Source organism: Rhinoraja longicauda, chromosome 29, assembly GCF_053455715.1.
Source record: "Rhinoraja longicauda isolate Sanriku21f chromosome 29, sRhiLon1.1, whole genome shotgun sequence".
In the NCBI taxonomy this organism is placed as follows: Eukaryota; Metazoa; Chordata; class Chondrichthyes; order Rajiformes; family Arhynchobatidae; genus Rhinoraja; species Rhinoraja longicauda.
In genome coordinates, this window is record NC_135981.1 from 14452917 (window position 1) to 14472737 (window position 19821).

The 19821-nt window shown below is 37.6% G+C and overlaps 1 protein-coding gene across 4 annotated transcripts in view; it reads left to right on the forward strand.

Annotated features, from left to right (window-relative positions):
* Positions 1 to 19821, forward strand: part of LOC144607498 (V-type proton ATPase 116 kDa subunit a 1) — a 51315-nt gene that overhangs the window by 24080 nt on the left and 7414 nt on the right. For 2 of the 4 annotated variants that reach the window (XM_078424379.1, XM_078424381.1), the window contains exons 9-20: positions 1451 to 1544; positions 2730 to 2942; positions 4659 to 4809; positions 4922 to 5061; positions 7110 to 7270; positions 8072 to 8162; positions 10590 to 10708; positions 11474 to 11690; positions 11930 to 12037; positions 14588 to 14695; positions 15567 to 15584; positions 16784 to 16901. In XM_078424379.1, the coding sequence (XP_078280505.1) occupies positions 1451 to 1544; positions 2730 to 2942; positions 4659 to 4809; positions 4922 to 5061; positions 7110 to 7270; positions 8072 to 8162; positions 10590 to 10708; positions 11474 to 11690; positions 11930 to 12037; positions 14588 to 14695; positions 15567 to 15584; positions 16784 to 16901 (1538 nt within the window). The remainder of the gene's footprint in view (positions 1 to 1450; positions 1545 to 2729; positions 2943 to 4658; positions 4810 to 4921; positions 5062 to 7109; positions 7271 to 8071; positions 8163 to 10589; positions 10709 to 11473; positions 11691 to 11929; positions 12038 to 14587; positions 14696 to 15566; positions 15585 to 16783; positions 16902 to 19821) is intronic. The other 2 variants (XM_078424380.1, XM_078424382.1) reach the window with 1 other exon arrangement.

Genomic DNA, 19821 nt, shown 5'->3' on the forward strand with positions numbered 1-19821 from the left:
CATCCGCCCACTCACACAACTTGTCCAAGTCACCCTGCAACCTCATAGCATCTTCCTCACAGTTCACACTGCCACCCAGCTTTGTATCATCTGCAAATTTGCTAATGGCACTTTTAATCCCTTCCTCCAAGTCATTAATCCCTTCATCCAAGTCAAAATATCTTTTAACACAAAATGCTGGAGTAACTCACACTGATGGAGGGTCCTGACCAGAAATTTCACCTACCCATGTTCTCCAGAGATGTTGCCTGACCCGCTGAGTTACGCCTGCACTTTGTGCCTTTTTTGGTAAAACCGGCATCTGCAATTCCTTGTGTTTCCATCGTCGACATATGTTTCATTTCTGTTGTTTGTACATGAAACCCTATATTTATCATGCTATAATGATATTGCTGTCTAAAATCTAAATATTTTAGGTGCTTAAGATTTTGTCAATAATTACCCAGATATTGCCAAATTTATGATTTATTTGCTTTATTTCATGACTTTCTGAATTGTCAATCTCCCTTGTTTTCAAGGTGAGACCATCAAACTGGTGTTTTATTTAGTAGCTTCACTCTATGATTATTTGTTGTTGGCCTAAAGTTTTGTCAGTGGTTCAGAAGAGAAGCATTGTGGAGGTGCTCCTTGCTGGTCAGCATGTTTGTGAATTCCATGCCTGCACAGTGACGTTGGTGCACAGAATGTTTTGGAGATCAGATGGTGACCTTTTTGATCACATAGTCTGCCCCTGGACTCAGCGCTGATGTAAGGACAATTTCAGGTCACCTTGAAAAGACACAAAGTGCTGGAGTAACACAGTGGGTCAGGCAGTATCTCCCCCTCTTACTACAATCAGTCTGAAGAAGACTCCTGACCTGAAATATCACCTATCCATGTTCTCAGATGCTGCATGACCTGCTAAATTACTCCAGAACTTTGTGCCATTTTTTGTAAACCAGCATCAGCAGTTTCGTTGTTTCTATACGTTCCAGATCACCTTAAGCCTAAAACCTAAATACACTTGGTATATATAAATACAATCTCTGAGTTTATCTAGCACAGTCCCACTTATTTACTGGGGTTGGGAACTGAATGGAAATGGTAAATTAATATCACTGGTTTGTTTTTTATATTTAATATTTTAATAATATATCTGGATAAATATTACTTAAATAACATAAACATTTTCAAATGTTCAAATTCTGAGGTAGCTATTTTTAAATAACAGTGATCATTGGAGATATTTGGAAATGGTTGAAAAAGCCTTCAGACTGTTGGGTGGAATGGGACAGGGCCATGGGTTCTATCACAAGGTCTGAGGTGCAGCTCTTAGACCTTTTTGCTTCAAGGTGAGACTTGGCAGTGAGACCTCTAGCTCAGCTGATCCTGCAGGGCTGCTAATGACTTGTGGTCAACACAATCTGACCTATTATCAGTATTTATGTTAACAAGAGCTTTGGTCTTGCAGGTTCAGAGCCTCCCTGTATCCCTGCCCAGAAACTCCACATGAACGAAAGGAAATGTTAGCTGGTGTCAACACACGAATCGAAGATCTTCAAATGGTATTGTATTCATTTGTTGGGACTTGTGTGTCTTAGCACGTGCAGTTTTCTGCACAGTTCCGAGACATTTTAAGACATTTGTGCAAAATTCTCCAAGAATGGAAGATTCTTCTATATTATATAAGAATGTGGAGTTTAAAAATTGCTCCATTTTTCCTTCTGCAATTTTGTTCATTGGCTGTGCATTCATAAGGCACATTTACTACTTCAGCAATTGATGACTTGTAGAAGAAAATGTAAACATGAACTTCATAGACATTTCTCCTAATTACTGATAGATATTGGACTGTTTCTCAATTGAAAAAGTTACTGGTATAGTATAGATTTGTTTCTAAATATCACCATCATGTTATTCTTTAAATCATTATGTAAAAATGAGAGATTGGGTTAGAATCTTAAATCCTAAACCTTCCTGTGTTACCTGGTGTGTTTCTTTAGATATATATACCATTTAAGTAAAATCTTAGTTCCGTTAAAACTAGAGTCAACTTTGCAGATTTGATTGTAAGCACATTTATAATATTGAATGTAAAGTCAGTTATTTTTGTATTCAACATTAAAAGAGCATTAAAACTATTATTTCCCAGCTATTGATGCATTGGCTTGCTTTGAGAAATAAATTACTTTTCTCCTGCTTTGTTTCATCAGCTTCTTCAAGTGTTTTTGGCAAGCACACCAGGCAACAAAAGGAATCCTTAGATTTTAGATTTTAAATATCTATTTTTTACTGAACAATATAAAAGATGGCATGATGGTGGTATAGAAACAAATCTATAATTTTCCAGGAACCTTTTCAATTGAAAGTCCAATATTAGCAATTGAGAGAAATGTATATGGAGTTCATCAGTTACATTTCTTATACAAGACATTAATTGTGGATGAAGCAAATGTGCCCAACAAATGCCATGCCAATGATAAAAATCACAGAAGCAAAAATGGGGCATTATTATTCTATATTATCATAGAAACATAGAAAAATAGGTGCAGGAGTAGGCCTTTCGAGCCAGCACTGCCATTCAATATGATCAACAAATGTCATGCCAATCATCTAAAATCAGTACCCCATTGCTGCTTTTCCCCCATATCCCTTGATTCCTTTAGCCCTAAGAGCTTAATCTAACTCCCTTGAAAGCTTTTCTGTAAATTTTGTGACTTAAAAAACGTTTTGTAATTTTTCCTCTCCAGGTTTTAAATCAGACGGAGGATCATCGTCAGAGGGTTCTGCAGGCAGCTGCAAAGAGTATTCGTGTGTGGTTTATTAAAGTGCGGAAAATGAAAGCAATCTATCATACTCTGAATCTCTGCAACATTGATGTCACACAAAAATGTTTAATTGCAGAGGTCTGGTGTCCAGTTTCAGATTTGGATTCAATTCAGTTTGCCCTACGGAGGGGTACAGTAAGTCACCATTAATGTAAATTCATTCAGTAATGTACATTGCACATTATGCCTTTCATCCTTGTGGCCTCCCTGGGCAAGGTAACTTGCAGTAATTCTGAAATCCATGACAAAAACACTTAAATTGCTTCAGAAAGGAGTGAGCCTAATTTAGTTCACTTGTATTTTTCTCATTGGAACCCGCTTGTATGGAATAATTATAGTTATTATCGGGCCCGATCGTGCTTACTCATTCCTTCTGTCTGGAGGTACAGTCAGTGGTCTGCCCAAGTGATCTATCCTACTCACTGCACCATAGTGTGCTCCAATTGACAATTGGACCTCGGGCATTGCTGTTTGGATGTCTCTCCATCGAAAATGTGGTGTACAACATCAAACAACGAAAACATCAATCTAGGACAAAATAATATGAATAATGTAACTTGCCTTTTCCTATGTTTCAATAGATTTAGGGCTTTTCCAAAATTTATACTGTGGGAAGCAAAATATTGTAGCTGTTGGAAACTTGAAATAGAACAGAATAAACTAGAAGAGAGCTTGTTGGGTCACATGGTTTGCAGCCAAAATGATGAGTATTTCCAGCGTTTTCTGCTTTTATTTCTGTGCGTTTTGAGCTTCAGTGTTTCACACTGCTCAAACTGCAAAAAATGCTGGATTTCTGTGAAGCACAGAAGTTCATCACTCATCTGATTTCTGAAAGTTTCCAGGAGTCAATCTTTGTTTCTTAAAGGTGAATAGCTTGCATGAACACTCTGTTGTTCTGAACAATGGTGAGTAAAACATAAGTGAATTTGTAATTGATCGTTTCTGGTAAAATATTTTGAAATATTTATTTCATTAACTTAAGTGCTTATTCAAGTGAGAATAATGACTTGAGAGGTTTTGTCTTGTTATTGTGTAGGGTTGTGGTTTTTAGTAAAAATGCAATAGAAACTAATTTTGCACAAAGTGGGAACAAAGCAAAACTTTGAAAATGCACACTGGAAAGTGGAATAATGTGAATTGCGGTTTCCATCACAGTTTCTGTTCCCTCTTTCTTAGCTCATTCTTTTTGGAAGTAAATTGTTATCATCAGGGAGGAGTTCAGAAACTTTACTCTGACTGTGTTCAGAAGCTTGAATGTATTTGATTATATATATTCAACTCATGATCTGATCAGACAAGAAGTAACTTCACCTTTCTAATTTAACCATGTGCTCAAACTTAAATTCTGTCACATTTGGTACTTATTAAAGATACTGAGGGAGATGGATAATCCTTGTCTTTTTGTCCATTTCTCCGAATAATTTAAAGAGAATGCCTTCAGATTACAATGTTGAAGAATTTTACCATTTAGATTTTGCATCTGTTCAAGATTCCCATCACACATTATAAACATCCACTTTGTAATTGTTCTTTTGGAATTTGCTGAGCTGAGCACTCACTGCTCTGCCCTTGATTAGCCGGAAGCTTCTTACTCTTGTTAAAAATGTTTCTTAAATCTAATGGGTCGTGACATATAAATGTATTGTAATTAAAAAGTGTTAAGAATACTATAATGACATTTAAAAAACATTTGGGCAGGTACATGGATAGGAAAGGTTTAGAAGGATATGGGCCAAACGCGAGCAGATGGCACGAGCGTAGATACGGCATTTTGGTTGGCATGGGCAAGTTGGGCCGAAGGGCTTGTTTCCATGCTGTTCGACTCTATAACTATAATATTTTATCATGCAGGAACGTAGTGGATCTACAGTCCCGTCCATCTTGAACAGGATGCAAGCTAGCCAGACTCCACCAACTTACAACAAGACCAACAAATTTACTTCTGGCTTTCAAAACATAGTGGATGCATATGGAATCGGGACTTACAGGGAAATTAATCCTGGTAAGAAACTTCATTAAACTGATGATGCTTTTTATTAAACACCTGATTTTCTAATTTTTTCAATTTTTTAATTCAAAATTAAAGCCTATTTTTAAAATCCTTTCTTCCACAGCACCATATACAATTATAACCTTTCCCTTCCTCTTCGCCGTTATGTTTGGGGATTTTGGCCATGGTGTTCTGCTGACTGTATTTGCTGTGTGGATGGTTTTGAGGGAAAGCCGCATATTGTCACAGAAGAATGAAAACGAGGTACTCCTTATAGTAATAATGACTGAATCGTAACTTTTTGACATGTATTTTTTGTGGATTATAAAACGATGGTAATTACTCAAAAGTTTTTTCCTTTTTTTCAGTCGTAGAATTGTGAAACTACCCCTTTTGCCCCTCATGTCCATTGTGTGCATTTTGCCCATCATCACTAAACCCATTTGTCCTGACTAGATCTATATCCTTCTATGCCGTACCTTTTTACTTGTGTGCCTAAATGTCATTTTAAAGATAATGATTGCACCTGGAGTTACCACTAACTGGCAGTGAGTTCCAGACATTAATCTCTCTCAGTATAACAAAAACATGATCCCAATATAAAGTCTTTTAAGATTGTATTTTTATTTGTTCAAATTATGCCTTGAATTATTAATGGCATTATTTTGTTCATACTTTAACGATGGAATATTTAAGTATAACAATTTTTAAAAAAAACTTTAACATTTTAATTTTAAATTCTACTTACAAACCTGCTATTAATAGACCATTAACCCTGGAACTGGAATGATACAGGAATGCCTTTTATTCATGATTGATGGAGCAGTTTTGTTTTAATATTGATGCGATATATGTCCATAGTTATTATGCAAAATATACCAATTAATATACCAATTAATATACCAATATCAAATTCTTACTAAGTTAAGATGGCATTGCCTGTGTAATGCTTCTCTATATATGGAGAAATAATATCCTTGTATTTACCATCTCTTTTTCTGACTCCATATCTTTATAATCTTAAACTCTTTTAACATCTAATTTATTCATGCTAGCACATGCAATTGCCTATTTTTGGCCCTCCACCTTTGATCTTTCCTTCAGCTGCCCAGTCAGGAAGTCAAGCGACATGTTTATAAAACTGCGGTTAGCCCACATTTGGAGTAGTGTGTGCAGTACTAGTTGTCCCATTATAGCAAGGATGTGGAAGCTTTCAAGATGGTGGAAGTTGTTTACCAGAATGCAACCTAGATTAGAAGGTATCAGCTACAAAGACAGATTAGACAGACTTGGATTGTGTATTCTTCTGGAAAGCTGGAGGTTGAGGAGAGACCTGATAGAAGTTTATAAAACTATGAGAGACATATATAGGTCCGACAGTCAGTTAGCTTGGGGTCATGTTCGGCACAGCCAAAGGACCTGTTCCTATGCTATGCTTTTCAATGTTCTATGTTAATAGTGGTGTTTAGATGCTTTTAGATAGATGCATGAACATGCAGGAAATAGAGGGACATGGGTCACATGTAGGCAGAAGGAAGTAACTTGTGGGTATATATGGGTATCATATTTGACATCGTGTGCTGTCGGGCCCATGCTGTATTGTTCTATGCACAATGTCCCTAGCACTGAAACTTCTTTGGTATACCGCCATTTCACTTAAAGTTAAATCCATTTGATTGCCAGTCATAATATTTATACGGATTAGAGCATATTTTTGATAATGTAGCTGTGAAGTTAACTTCGGTGACATTTAAATTGGATTGAACCATTAAGTAAATGAGAATCACTCAGCCATTGTTATTTCCAGCACTGAAAGGTAAAGATCCCCATCTTTAGGTCTGAATCCGTAGAATGTTACTTCCTCTTTTCAATTCTGCTTTGCATTTGCTTTTTAAGATGACATAGAGGCTCCGATTGGAAGCTTTACTGTAATTTAAGAATGACAGCAGTGCACGGTAACGTGGTGGGGAAAAATTAAAACTGGGAGAGAAGTGTGGTTGCATCTAAATAGACTCCCATACTTAGCATAAAAAACAGTAAGTGTTTAATTTTAGGATGCATTTTCAATATATGGAAACACTGCACAGTGCCGTCCGTTGTTTCAGCTTATTCAGGAAGCCAGCATTATGTTGAGAATGAATAAGATTTCATTATTAAAACAAGTTTCAACAGTGGATAAATCTAATTCATTCAATTCTAAACACAAATAGTATAATGCTCAAGCTGTTTTACTTTGTACTGTAAGAACATCAATTGCTGTAGTTATGGAGTTGTTGTTGTATCTGTTTTTAATTAAACTTCATTCCTGATAGATCTTCAGCACAGTATTCAGTGGACGCTACATTATTTTACTCATGGGAGTTTTCTCTGTGTATACGGGACTTATATATAATGACTGCTTTGCAAAGACTCTCAATATGTTTGGTTCAGCATGGAGTGTTAGACCAATGTTTACACCATACGGAAACTGGACGTAAGTATTACAAAGACATTTTTTTATCATTGCTGTATGAATTTTTGTTCTGGCACTACAAAACAATTTTATACTGGGTATATAATGTTGCATGGCGAATACAATTTTAACATTAAACATATTATCACTGTCATCCTATAAACATGCGAGAAATACATAATTTTAAGTACATATTTATTCAGCTTTAGACACAAAATGCTGGAGTAAGTCAGCAGGACAGACAGTATTTCTGGATGCTACCTGTCCCCGCTGAGTTACTTCAGCATTTTGTGTTATCTTTGGTGTAAACCAGCATCTGCAGTTTGTTCCTACACATTTTGTTTGTTCCACTTTCATCCAAATTAAGGTTATAAATTGTTTAACATTTGTTTAAGTCATTGATTGATTATTCCTGCCCCTGTTGATGACTAGAAGGATGTTGGCTAAAACCTGAGGGCCAATCATCTGCTTGTTTAATAATGTATGGCCCAAGTATAAGATGTTAAAATACCTTTACAATCCAGAACTATCACATTTTGCTCATAGAAAATATCTGCTTTCTGCAAGTTATATATTTTTTTTAAAGTCTTAAATTAACATTTTAGCTGCTCTAACCAGCCCATTACTTGACAGTCCATTAGTTTCACCACTGTTATTCATTGAGGTTCTTGAGTGCATCCTGAGACTAGGAAAGACTAAAAAAAATTGCAGGTATTTTTAATTGCAGTGTAATTTAATGTAGGATTATTTAACACTCAGGCTTTAACATTGATTAAACAAAAATTACAGCAATTTTAGATAATATTTTGTAATCTTTCATAGGGATGAAACTCTTCAAGGCAATCTCAATCTCCAGCTAGACCCTGCCCACCCCAATGTCTTTAAAGGGCCATATCCTTTTGGAATTGATCCAGTAAGTTGTTTTTTCTATTAAATGTTCATCGTGCATGCAAAATAAAGTCCGGCCTGCCTTTTGACTGTATGAGAAGTGTATGACTGGAGTCTTTAAGTACTCAAGTATTGGAATTGTTCAGAAAATTAACTGACCAGTGTCATAAATGCTGGTGACACAAGAAAAGGTAATGTTTTGGATCTCTTGTGCTAAATGCCTAGCCCACTGATGAGAGGGAGGTGCAATGGAAATCTTGCTTGAGCTGCAACACAGGCAAGCAGACTCAGATGACCAGGTAATGCACAAAAACATAAATTATACATAACATTCATAAATTGCTCATGAATTCTGCAAGGCAACTAAAAGAGATGTTCGGGAAGAGGGGGGGGGGTTCTTGATAATAGATGCTGCCTTGTCGGGGCAGCTCCTCGTGTTGATGCTTTTGATGGTGATGACGGCTGTGCCTATGATCAACTTGGCCTGAGTCCACTACTCTCTGCAGCCTCATGTATCCTGTACATTGGAATTGCCATACCAGGCCATGATGTAACTAGCCAGGATACTTTGTGCAGTGCATCTATAGAAGTTTGTTAACATATTTGGTGATGTGGCGAATCTCTTTAAACTTCTAAGAAAGTAGAGCCGATAGCGCATCTTCACAATTGCATCTATGTGTTGGGCCCAGGCCAGTTCATCTGCGATGTTAGCTCCCAGGAATTTGAAGCTTCTAACCCACTCCACTGTTGACCCACCATTGCATTGGTATGTGTTCTCCTGATTTCTCCTTTCAGAAGTCAACAATTATTCCGTGGTTTTGTTTTTTTGAATGATAAGGTTAAAAGTTGCACAGGAGAAAGGTGGCATTTTGCAGGCAGCATGCACGAAAATGTTTGCTATCCCCAGGACTGGGTTGCAATGTGCATCATCTAGACGATTCAATGCACTTATTTGTCTTGACTAATCTAACTCCATCTCCCAAACCAACAATTTTTCTTGCTAAGAAATACAAGAGACTTGCGCTGTGACACATCCAGACCAAATCCTACTCGATCCCGATTTGGATATACGTTGCAGTACCTTCATCTTGGCTGAGAACTTGGCATCAGTTCTCAAGGGCATTTAGGAATGCCTTGGCTCTCATTCCCACACTGCACAAATGAATAAAAATCAATTAAATCCGTCAAATTTATCTTTGACTTAGAACTACCTAAATTTCAACTTCTAGTGTCTTTCTTGGGAATGTAATAGAAAGATATGACACTACGCGGTGGTGAATAATTTTCTTTCTTTTGTCCTTTGTTTTTTCAATTCTGATTGTCATCTTGGTTCAGAAACTAGTTTTGTCTATGCCACAGCATCATGGTTTTGGAAATAAATATTCCCATATCTAATGTTTTATGTTTTCATTTGAGGACTATGTGACATATTGGTTTGATCAGATTAAAGTCAAGGAGGTATAATTGAGTAAATGCAATTAGATGCCACGCAATGTATTAAACCAATGATATGCAAACTGCAGCCTTTTGGGGAAAAAGTGCCGCAGAATGTCACAGAGTGCCACTAAAGAACGACTGTTCTAATGCCATTGCTCACAAGGGAGGAAAGTTAATGAATAAAAATGCAGAATTTGGCAGCTTTAGTTAGGTTGACTGATCATTTGAGAGCAAAAGCAGAAAATGATGGAAGCATTTAGCATGTCAAGCAGGGAAGAGAAACCAAGCAAAACTGTGAGATAGAGAAGAAAGGGCGGTTTCAGCCCTCTGCAAAGTTTAGGGGGAAACAGAAATAAGAAAAACATTTTGCTTGTAGCACTCGGGCAGTTCATTTGTTGTGGATTTGATTTAGATTTAGAGATACAGTGCGGAAACAGGCCCTTCGGCCCACCGAGTTCGTGCCGCCCAGCGATCCCCGCACATTTACACTATCCTACACACACTAGGGACAATTTTACATTTACCCAGTCAATTAACCTAGAAACCTGTACGTCTTTGGAGTGTGGGAGGAAACCGAAGATCTCGGAGAAAACCCACGCAGGTCACGGGGAGAATGTACAAACTCCATACAGACGGCGCCCGTAGTCAGGATCGAACCCGAGTCTCCAGCGCTGCATTCGCTGTAAAGCAGCAACTCTACTGCTGCGCCACCGTGCTGCCCATTTGGCTCAGAGTTAACAGGAATTTTGATTGTTCTCTCAAAAATTATATTTTTATGCATAAGGCAATAAAGTATCATGCAACATAGATTCAGATGAATATGCTCCTTTAGTCTGTTTGATTTTATCCTTCCAGTATGAAGCAGCCATGTGTTCTGGCTTTCGACATTTTGTTTTCCTGTTGACCAGTTCCAACTATTATGAATTTGGAGTCTAAAGGAAAGGAAATAGTTATCCAAATATTTGGCTGTTGTTCTCAACCCACAAAAAAATAACTGATGTCATTTTTCATTTAGATATGGAGCATTGCGACAAACAAACTTACATTTCTAAACTCCTTCAAAATGAAGATGTCTGTGATTTTGGGTGTCATCCAGATGACCTTTGGATTGTCTCTTAGTCTCCTAAATCATATGTGAGTTTAAGTACATAAGGAATAGAAAATATTTTGTATTCATTGGTGCATATTTTACTAAATTTTAAGTCGCCTTTTAAATTTGCTCTCCAGCTCAAATTTGAGCAATTATTTGGGTAACTTCCTTAGCTTACTATTCTGTTTGGCTTACTGAGGTTCAAATCTGACCAATCAAAGTTATGACTTGAAACTCATTTATTCCATCTCTGTATGCTCTCAGAATAGTGTGCATCTAATTTTACTTGCTTGTTAATTGTTGATTTATTTTCCTGTACAAGTAATGATTTATCATTAATGATTTATTTCACAAAATGCTGGAGTAACTCAGCAGGCAGCATCTCAGGAGAGAAGGAATGGGTGACGTTTCTGGTCGAGACCCTTCTTCAGACAAGGGGGCGGGACAAAGGAAGGATATAGGTGGAGACAGGAAGATAGAGGGAGAACTGGGAGGGGAAGAGAGGGATAGAGGTACTATCTAAAGTTGGAGAAGTCAATGTTCATACCGCTGGGCTGCAAGCTGCCCAAGCGAAATATGAGGTGCTGTTCCTCCAATTTCTGGTGGGCCTCACTATGGCACTGGAGGAGGGCCATGACAGAAAGGTCAGACTGGGAGTGGGAGGGGGAGTTGAAGTGCTCAGCCACCGGGAGATCAGGTTGATAATGATTTATAATTACTTGATGTTTGCATTTAACTGTTAAATAACGTTAGTACTAAATTGAATATTTATAATATTTAATTGCATGTTTTCTCTGCTTTGTTCTTAGATATTTTAAAAAGCCACTGAACATCTACTTTAGCTTTATCCCCGAAATAGTGTTTATGTTATCTTTGTTTGGCTACCTTGTTATTCTTATCTTCTACAAGTGGATTGCTTATGATGCCAGCACATCAAAAGAAGCTCCCAGTCTTCTCATCCACTTCATCAATATGTTTCTATTCAGCTACAATGATAAAAACTTGAAGCATCTATATAAGGGACAGGTATGGAACTATAGACGCATGTTTGTGCAATGTGCCTGCTTGTTTTTTTTTAAAGATGTTTGACTGAAATCAATAGCTTCCATTCTTGATTCTAAAATGACATTCTGGTGTCACTTAAGCAGCAAATTGATATATCTGCGCATATCAAAGTTTGACACTTTGCTGAAAAGTGCATGCAACTGCAAATGTAACATTTAATAGATGGAACTAATTCAATGGACTTTCTATTTTGTTCATAGCCCGGTTTGCAGACCTTCTTGGTAATCGTAGCACTGCTGTGTGTTCCATGTATGCTTGTGGTGAAACCATTGGTGCTGCGGCATCAGTATTTGAGGAGAAGAAATTTGGTAAGATTTTATGTTTCAGAGTTCAAATTGCAGTTATCCTTGGGAGGGTGGTGACTCTGTGGCTTAGTATTATATTAAATGTTCCTTCTAGGTAGGGGCTGTTTGGCAATTAAAAAATAATTATTTCCGTGAGCTACAATACTCTTACATTGAATTATAACTGTACTTATCAGAAATAAACACAAAATAACTTGTAGTTTTATGGAAATATTGCAGTGGTAAAGAAAATTGACAATTAATCTTATTGTGCAATATTGGAAAAGTTAAATTATTGTAGTGTACGCCCATTGTCTACAATCGAGGAAGTGTTACTCTGCTGCTGTGTACTCTTGGCACAGATGGTTAACCACTTTGGAGGCAAGAACGGGAAGGCAGATTATTATCTGAATGGTGTCAGGTTAGGAAAAGGGGGAAGTACAACGAGACTTGGGTGTCCCAGTACATCAGTCACTGAAAGTAAGCATACAGGTACAGCAGGCAGTGAAGAAAGCTACTGGCATGTTGGCCTTCATAATGAGAGGAGTTGAATATAGGAGCAAAGAAGTCCTTCTGCAGTTGTACAGGGCCCTGGTGAGACCACACCTGGAGTATTGTGTGCAGTTTTGGTCTCCTAATTTGAGGAAGGACATTCTTGCTATTGAGGGAGTGCAGCATAGGTTCACGAGGTTAATTCCCAGGATGGCGGGACTGTCATATGATGAAAGAATGGAGCGACTGGGTTTGTATTCACTGGAATTTAGAAGGATGAGAGGGTATCTTATAGAAACATATAAAATTATTAAGGGATTAGACACGCTAGATGCAGAAACATGTTCCTGATGTTGGGGAGTCCAGAACCAGGGGACTGGTTAAGAATAAGGGGTAGGCCATTTAGAACTGAGATGAGGAAAATCTTTTTCTCGCAGAGAGTTGTGAATTTGTGCAATTCTCTGCCTCAGAAGGCAGTGGAGGCCGATTCACTGGATGCATTCAAAAGAGAGTTAGAGTTCTTAGGGCTAGCGGAATCAAGGGGTATGGGGAGAAGGCAGGAACGGGGTAATGATTGTGTATGGCAGTGAATGGCAGTGCTGGCTCGAAGGGCTGAATGGCCTACTCCTGCACCTATTGTCTATGTAGCTATGTATCTATGATGAGTTAGTAATGTGTCGTTTTTTTTCAGTATTAAAATAAGTCATTTTGAATGCAAAAGTAAATTCTGTTTGAGGTGAATATTTCTGTTCCTCTATTGAGTTTTACTATTGATTCCATATTTTGTGTTTTGCATTGCCAATTTTTGGTGAATATTTGCATGTTAGGGTAAAGGATGTTGATGCTTGCCTGTGGAATATTTTTTCCATTATGGGGAGCTGCAATTGGCTTTACTGCATTGAATACTGCAAAGTATTCATTAAAAAATATTTCCATTCTAACAGCATACATAGATTGCAAAAGATTAATGTTTGCCATGTTATTGACTAGGGGATTGAATCTTATGCTAATTTTTTTTGGATAATATCATGAACAGATAGATATCAAAGATATTCAGTTTCAAAACCTGCGGGTCATTATGTAAGTGAGTGACATTGAAAAATGCTGGATATTCCAGTCTGGCAGCATCAGCAGCGTTAACTGTTTAGGTTGATGATCTTCCATAAGAATTGGGTGACAAATGCTTTTGGATGAAGACTAAGCCCACTGCTGAAAGATTAATAATTGGATCTCAATTAATTAATTAATTAATTAATTAATCAATTAACCAATTAATTGATAATTGGCCAATATTTTTTTAGTTGTATTTTCTTAAAACTCGAGTTCCTATGTCAATTTAATGTGTTGTAGTAATCCTGGTGTGCAGCACTGAGAGAGAACTCAGGATTAAAAGTCATCATCCCCCTTTGGGCCATGTTCATGCACAGAGCATATAGACTATAAGTCATAAATGTTTAATTGCCATGTGTACCAAAACAGAACAATGAAATTCTTTCATAACAGGATTCCCAAAAAGTTAACCTTCAAGTTGAAACCTTCAAGTTGTATACACTGGAATTTAGAAGGATGAGAGGAGATCTTATTGAAACATATAAGATTATTAAGGGGTTGGACACGTTAGAGGCAGGAAACATGTTCCCAATGTTGGGGGAGTCCAGAACCAGGGGCCACAGTTTAAGAATAAGGGGTAGGCCATTTAGAACTGAGATGAAGAAAAACTTTTTCAGTCAGAGAGTTGTGAATCTGTGGAATTCTCTTCCTCAGAAGGCAGTGGAGGCCAATTCTCTGAATGCATTCAAGAGAGAGCTAGATAGAGCTCTTAAGGATAGCGGAGTCAGGGGGTATGGGGAGAAGGCAGGAATGGGGTACTGATTGAGAATGATCAGCCATGATCACATTGAATGGCGGTGCTGGCTCGAAGGGCCGAATGGCCTACTCCTGCACCTATTGAATATTGTCATAATATAATATATCTCAATGTCTATATTTCCTCTTGTTGAAAGATTATTTAATCATTAAAGTCTCATTTGTATTTGACCTCTTCTTTGGCTTTTCACACCAATTGGCTTTGTCATTATACAGGGAACGCACAACTTTGGTGGCATAAGAGTTGGGAATGGACCGACTGAAGAGGATGCTGAGATAATCCAACATGACCAACTTGATACCCATTCAGAAGATGGTGAAGAAGTAAGTCTTGAATTTTTCATTACCAGGAGCCTATTTTGTTCATTGAATTGTAACGTTGAACAGCAACTGTCTATACTTTGTCCAAAGTAATCATCCTATAGCTTAATGTTAATAATTTCAAAAACTTGAAAAAGGGAATCATAAACAGTTACCCATCCTGACTGTCGAGCAACAGAGGAAGCACGGCGTTTACTATCACTGCAATCAATTGCTAATTGAGTTTATATTCTCCATATTCTTCAACTCACCTGGTCTTGTCCCCAGTGGTTCAAATAGACCCCTGGGCAGTGATCTGTCATTTGATGCTGAAAGTTCTCATGTAAAACGTTGAAAGTGCCTGTCAAACCAAAACTAAGATGCCGTTAGTTTGGTATTGGAATATTGTAATAATAATAACTTTGAAAACGAAAGCCTAGAATATTGAAATGACTGAAAATGTGTGTGGTTGAGTCCTTTTTTCAATTTCTTTCAAGCTGATTATCTTCAAATTTCTGTAAGTTTCCTTTAAATTGGTTAAAGATAGTCAAACAATATGACTTGATGTAACATCAATTGTTGCTGTTTTGAACCAACTCCCATTCTGCCCACAGGTTCCGTGCCTTTAGTGGAGATTTAATGAATTTTGATTTTGATTTATTTATTTTGGTGAATCTTCATCATTTTGTTCGCAAGGTTCTGGTAAAAGTCTAGGAAGTAAACACATGATCTTGAATATACTGTATCTTTAGCAATTTAGATGTATTCCCTTGCTGTTTCCCAACAAAAAAGGATATGTTCATAAATATAGTACATTTTTATCAACTTAATATTTACTAACTTGACATTCATATTCTCATTGCCTTTAACTAAACATGTAACTTTTCTTTGCAAGCCAACTGAGGAACAATTGGTAAGGCTGTTCTCATTGCATGTTTATTTCATCGTCAATTTCAGGAGGTTACGTTTTGACATTTTAGTTTTGAAATATGTTGTATATCACTCAACACAGTTCCATCCTTTGGTCAGATACCTCTATCCAATATTGGTCGATCACAGAAATAACCACAGGCCGAGTTTAGAAGTTCTCAGCATTTTTTGTCTTGAGAATGTCATAAGCATTCTCACCTCTGTTCAACATAGGTTTATAATCTCAATGCTTTTCTTTACCCTGAAATAAGACAAGGATGCTGGCTATTGCCTTTCCTTCCTCAATGGAACATGTTTGAATCACTGTTGATACAAGGGTCTTGGCCAATCATCTTTGTGTAGCATTGGCACACTTTCATACTTGTGTGAATCCGCAACATTGCAGGCTGCCTAAATTGTCTTTATTGACAACATGACAAAGATAACTGCTATGAAAATAGTTGCACAGGTGCAATAGAAGTGTACAGGTAGAGGAAAGAGGAATTGATCAGAGTTTGCACCAGTTCTACCATATAATTAGCTCGTGGGTGACCTGTGATTGAACAGCATACATTTCAATCTTTTCCCATGTTCACCAGCAGGACAGTAAGCTGCTGTCATTTTTTACAGCAATGTGAGATGATCGGTAAATCACTCATCTCGTAAATTAATTTAAAGATCTATTACAATTGGCTAACAAGGAACTGTAAGTCCTGGATTTCAAATTTAACAATTGACCTAAGGTCAGTACCCAAATACCACCATCCTTTGTAAGCCAACTTTTTGTTTCCATTGGTCTAACCTTAATTTTCAGACTAAGCCCTTGCTGTTAGATTCTTCATTTGCAGATTTATCTTTTAATTCTTGAAGTTTCTCTTTATCTTAAATTTAATGGAGTAATATTTTAGTTCCATGGAATGAGGTCCTGGTTTGTGTATTTTTGTTAATGGAACCCTGATGTAGGGGGTGAAGCACATCGGGGAAGTGTAGAAATAATTTCCTCTCAGCACTTGGTCTCTGAGCTGAATGCGAAATCTCAATTCCATTTTCATTGTTCATTTCTTCCTTAACGTACCCAAAGCGGAACTTAGAACTTTTGCACATTTGCAGAATATTTTTTCAAGTTATGTTTTGATGAAGCAACACACATATTGCATGTTCTTCCCATTGTGATATTCCATGTGCTTAATCTGTGGTTTACAGTTTAACTTTGGTGATGTCGCAGTCCATCAGGCCATCCATACAATCGAGTACTGCTTGGGATGTGTTTCTAATACTGCCTCCTACTTGCGATTGTGGGCACTCAGTCTGGCTCATGCGCGTAAGTACAGCACACGTTTATACTTTGTATGAGCAGTTCCTGCAATAAATTCGTAGGTGAGGTGAAAGAACATGATTTTTACATATGTCTTATTTAGTCCTGCTCCAAGGTAAAAATAACAATGAGGAGAATTCCATGCGATGACCATATAGTAACGGTAGAGTTGCTGCCTTACAGCACGAGAGACTCAGTGGGCTGAAGGGCCAGTTTGTACGCTGTATCTCTAAACTAAACTAAACCTGAAATGTGCCACTGGATGTTTAATATCTGTTGCAACCAGGTTAATGCCTCTGATCTAGATTGTATCTTCTACAAGGGCAGTCAAAGTCTTGGGGCAACTACCACCTAGAGGTTGCCCTTCAAGTCAAACACCTAACCTGGAAATATACCACTGTTCCGTCACCGTTTAGAGATACAGCGTGGAAACAGGGTCTTTGCCCACTGAGCCACCAACCTGCAATCACCCCATCACCATTGCTGGATCAAAATCTGAAGCTCCATCCCTAACAGTATTTGTAATGGCAGTTTCTATACCATCTCGAAATCCCACTTCGATAGCCATTACTTCTCGGGGATGAAATGTAGTTATAGCTTACGCACATGTCGCACCCTGATATGACAAAACGAATCTTCCAAACTCCTTTTCTTCATTAATTGGTTTTATTAAAGTAGCACAAATCATAGAGTAATTCATCAGTTTCCGTACTTTATCAACTGTTTCTTCTTCAAACAATATCTAGAAATTCTTGCAGTTATTACCGTATGGTTCTTACAAATATAGCTGGTGCGAGCGCATGGTACGAGCGCGTGGTAAAGAACTGTATGTTCACCATCCTCCGAGTCTAAACTGACCCACAACCTCTGTTGCCACGCTAGCCACCTCCCATCTAGACACTCCCAATTACGCATTAAGTCACACCCACAAGCAGGCAAAAAAGACATAAACTAGAAATATTAAAACATAGCCATAACACAATGACAATAACTGAATTAAGCATAAATGGCTCCTACATAGTAGGTATACCTACACTTCAAGGACCACAGCAGTTCAATAAGGCAACTTACCACCACCTTCTCGGGGGCCATTAGGGATGGGCATTTAAATGGTGGCTCAGGCTGTAAAGCTCATATCCCTTGAATAAATTAATTTAAAAAAGTCTTGGAGTCATCTTCAACCTGTACAATTCTGACTCATAGATGTTAGCTTAACATGTGCAAAAAGAGCGAACTATTAACAAGCTGTTTGAGATTACAACACACTAAAAGTTAAGAATAATGTTAAGTATAAGATGTGCAAGGCATTAAAAATACTGCCTTGTCAATTATACTCTAAAAGGTTTTTTTAGAATCTATCCCCCTGCCAAGCTACTTTGCACACATGTTATGAAGTGACGTGATATGATTGTGATTACTTCAATTTTGTTAGTGAAGTGATGATAGTTTGCCAATGATTATTAATGTATGCTCTGGTGCCTTGCAAGTCAGATTGGCAGATTTCCAATCAAGTGAATGGGCAATAATTGGGTTCATACAATAATCACCATTTGCAATGCTACCTAATTTGATTTGGTTATTCATATACCTTAAGGAGCTGCAATAATCTTTTGCTATGGTTAGCAATTGGAATGATGTCAGAATTGGGCCATTACTGAATGCCTTAACAGTGAGAGATGCTGTTCATCAAAATGCCATCACTATTGGCCTAACTTGATAGGCTTTGGGGTAATATCTTATTCAACTTGCATATGCATGCTGGTGATTGAATTAAACAAATTTTAAATTTAAATTTTAAGCAAGATCCCATTGTAACGGCAATTGAATAATGTCCTGACCTGAATTGTTCATTGTTCATTTTGTCTGTTCCTCATTTGAATGTGAAACACGGATGTATCTGGAGCAACCAACTGTGTTAAGTGTAAATTATCTTAACTGATGTGTAGGATTTTCAATTAATTATTATTTTATTTAGAAAAATAGGTGTAGGAGTAGGCCGTTCGGCCCTTCGAGCCAGCACCGCCATTCAATATGATCATGGCTGTTTTCTAATTTTAATGTTGTTAAAGCTTTTTAACTGTCACCGGTGTATGTTTTCAGTTCTATGGGTCATCTTACTTCACACAGAGTTTCAATATTTTAGTTTGGATGAATTTTGCCTCTAAAAACAACCAATTTACATTTCATGATTTTGCACAGGTTGGTGAGCACCAACATCAAATTCATGTCAAATATAAATATTTCAGTTTAAGGAAGTTGTATCTCTCACCTTGATGGTCAATTAGGGATAATATAATAATATATTGCTTTATTTGTCCCACACCAGGGAAATTTGCAATGTTACAGCAACAAAGTGGATAGCAAGAGACATTCATTATAAATAAAAGTAAAGATAAGGATAATTATCATCATTTACTGTGTTTTTTTTTTGCTGTTACTGTTAACTGGTCTGTTGACTGGTCTGCTGGGAGTAGTGCTGGTTGTGGAGTCTCACAGCAGCGGGAAGGAAGGACCTCCGATATCTCTCCTTCACACACTTGGGGTGAAGGAGTCTGTCACTGAAGGAGCTACTCAGTGCAGTGACAGTGTCCTGCATGGGGTGGGAGTCGTTGTCCAACAGCGATGTTATCTTTGCCATCATCCTCCTCTCTCCCACTGCCTGTACTGAGTCGAGGGGGAAACCCAGGTCAGAGCTGGCCTTCCTGATCAGCTTGTTAAGTCTCTTCCCCTCCGCTGCTGAGATGCTGGAGAGGCAAGATAAATCACTTTCGTAAGAAACGGACACATTTATATTTGAGATTAATTTTATGTCGGTGTTCAGCTGGAACTGTTTCTATACCAGTGCAAAATCTTGAACTGTAAATTATTATTTTTTTACGATGACGGGAACGGTTTCTTAAATAGGATGCAGTTCCTTCTCCAAATT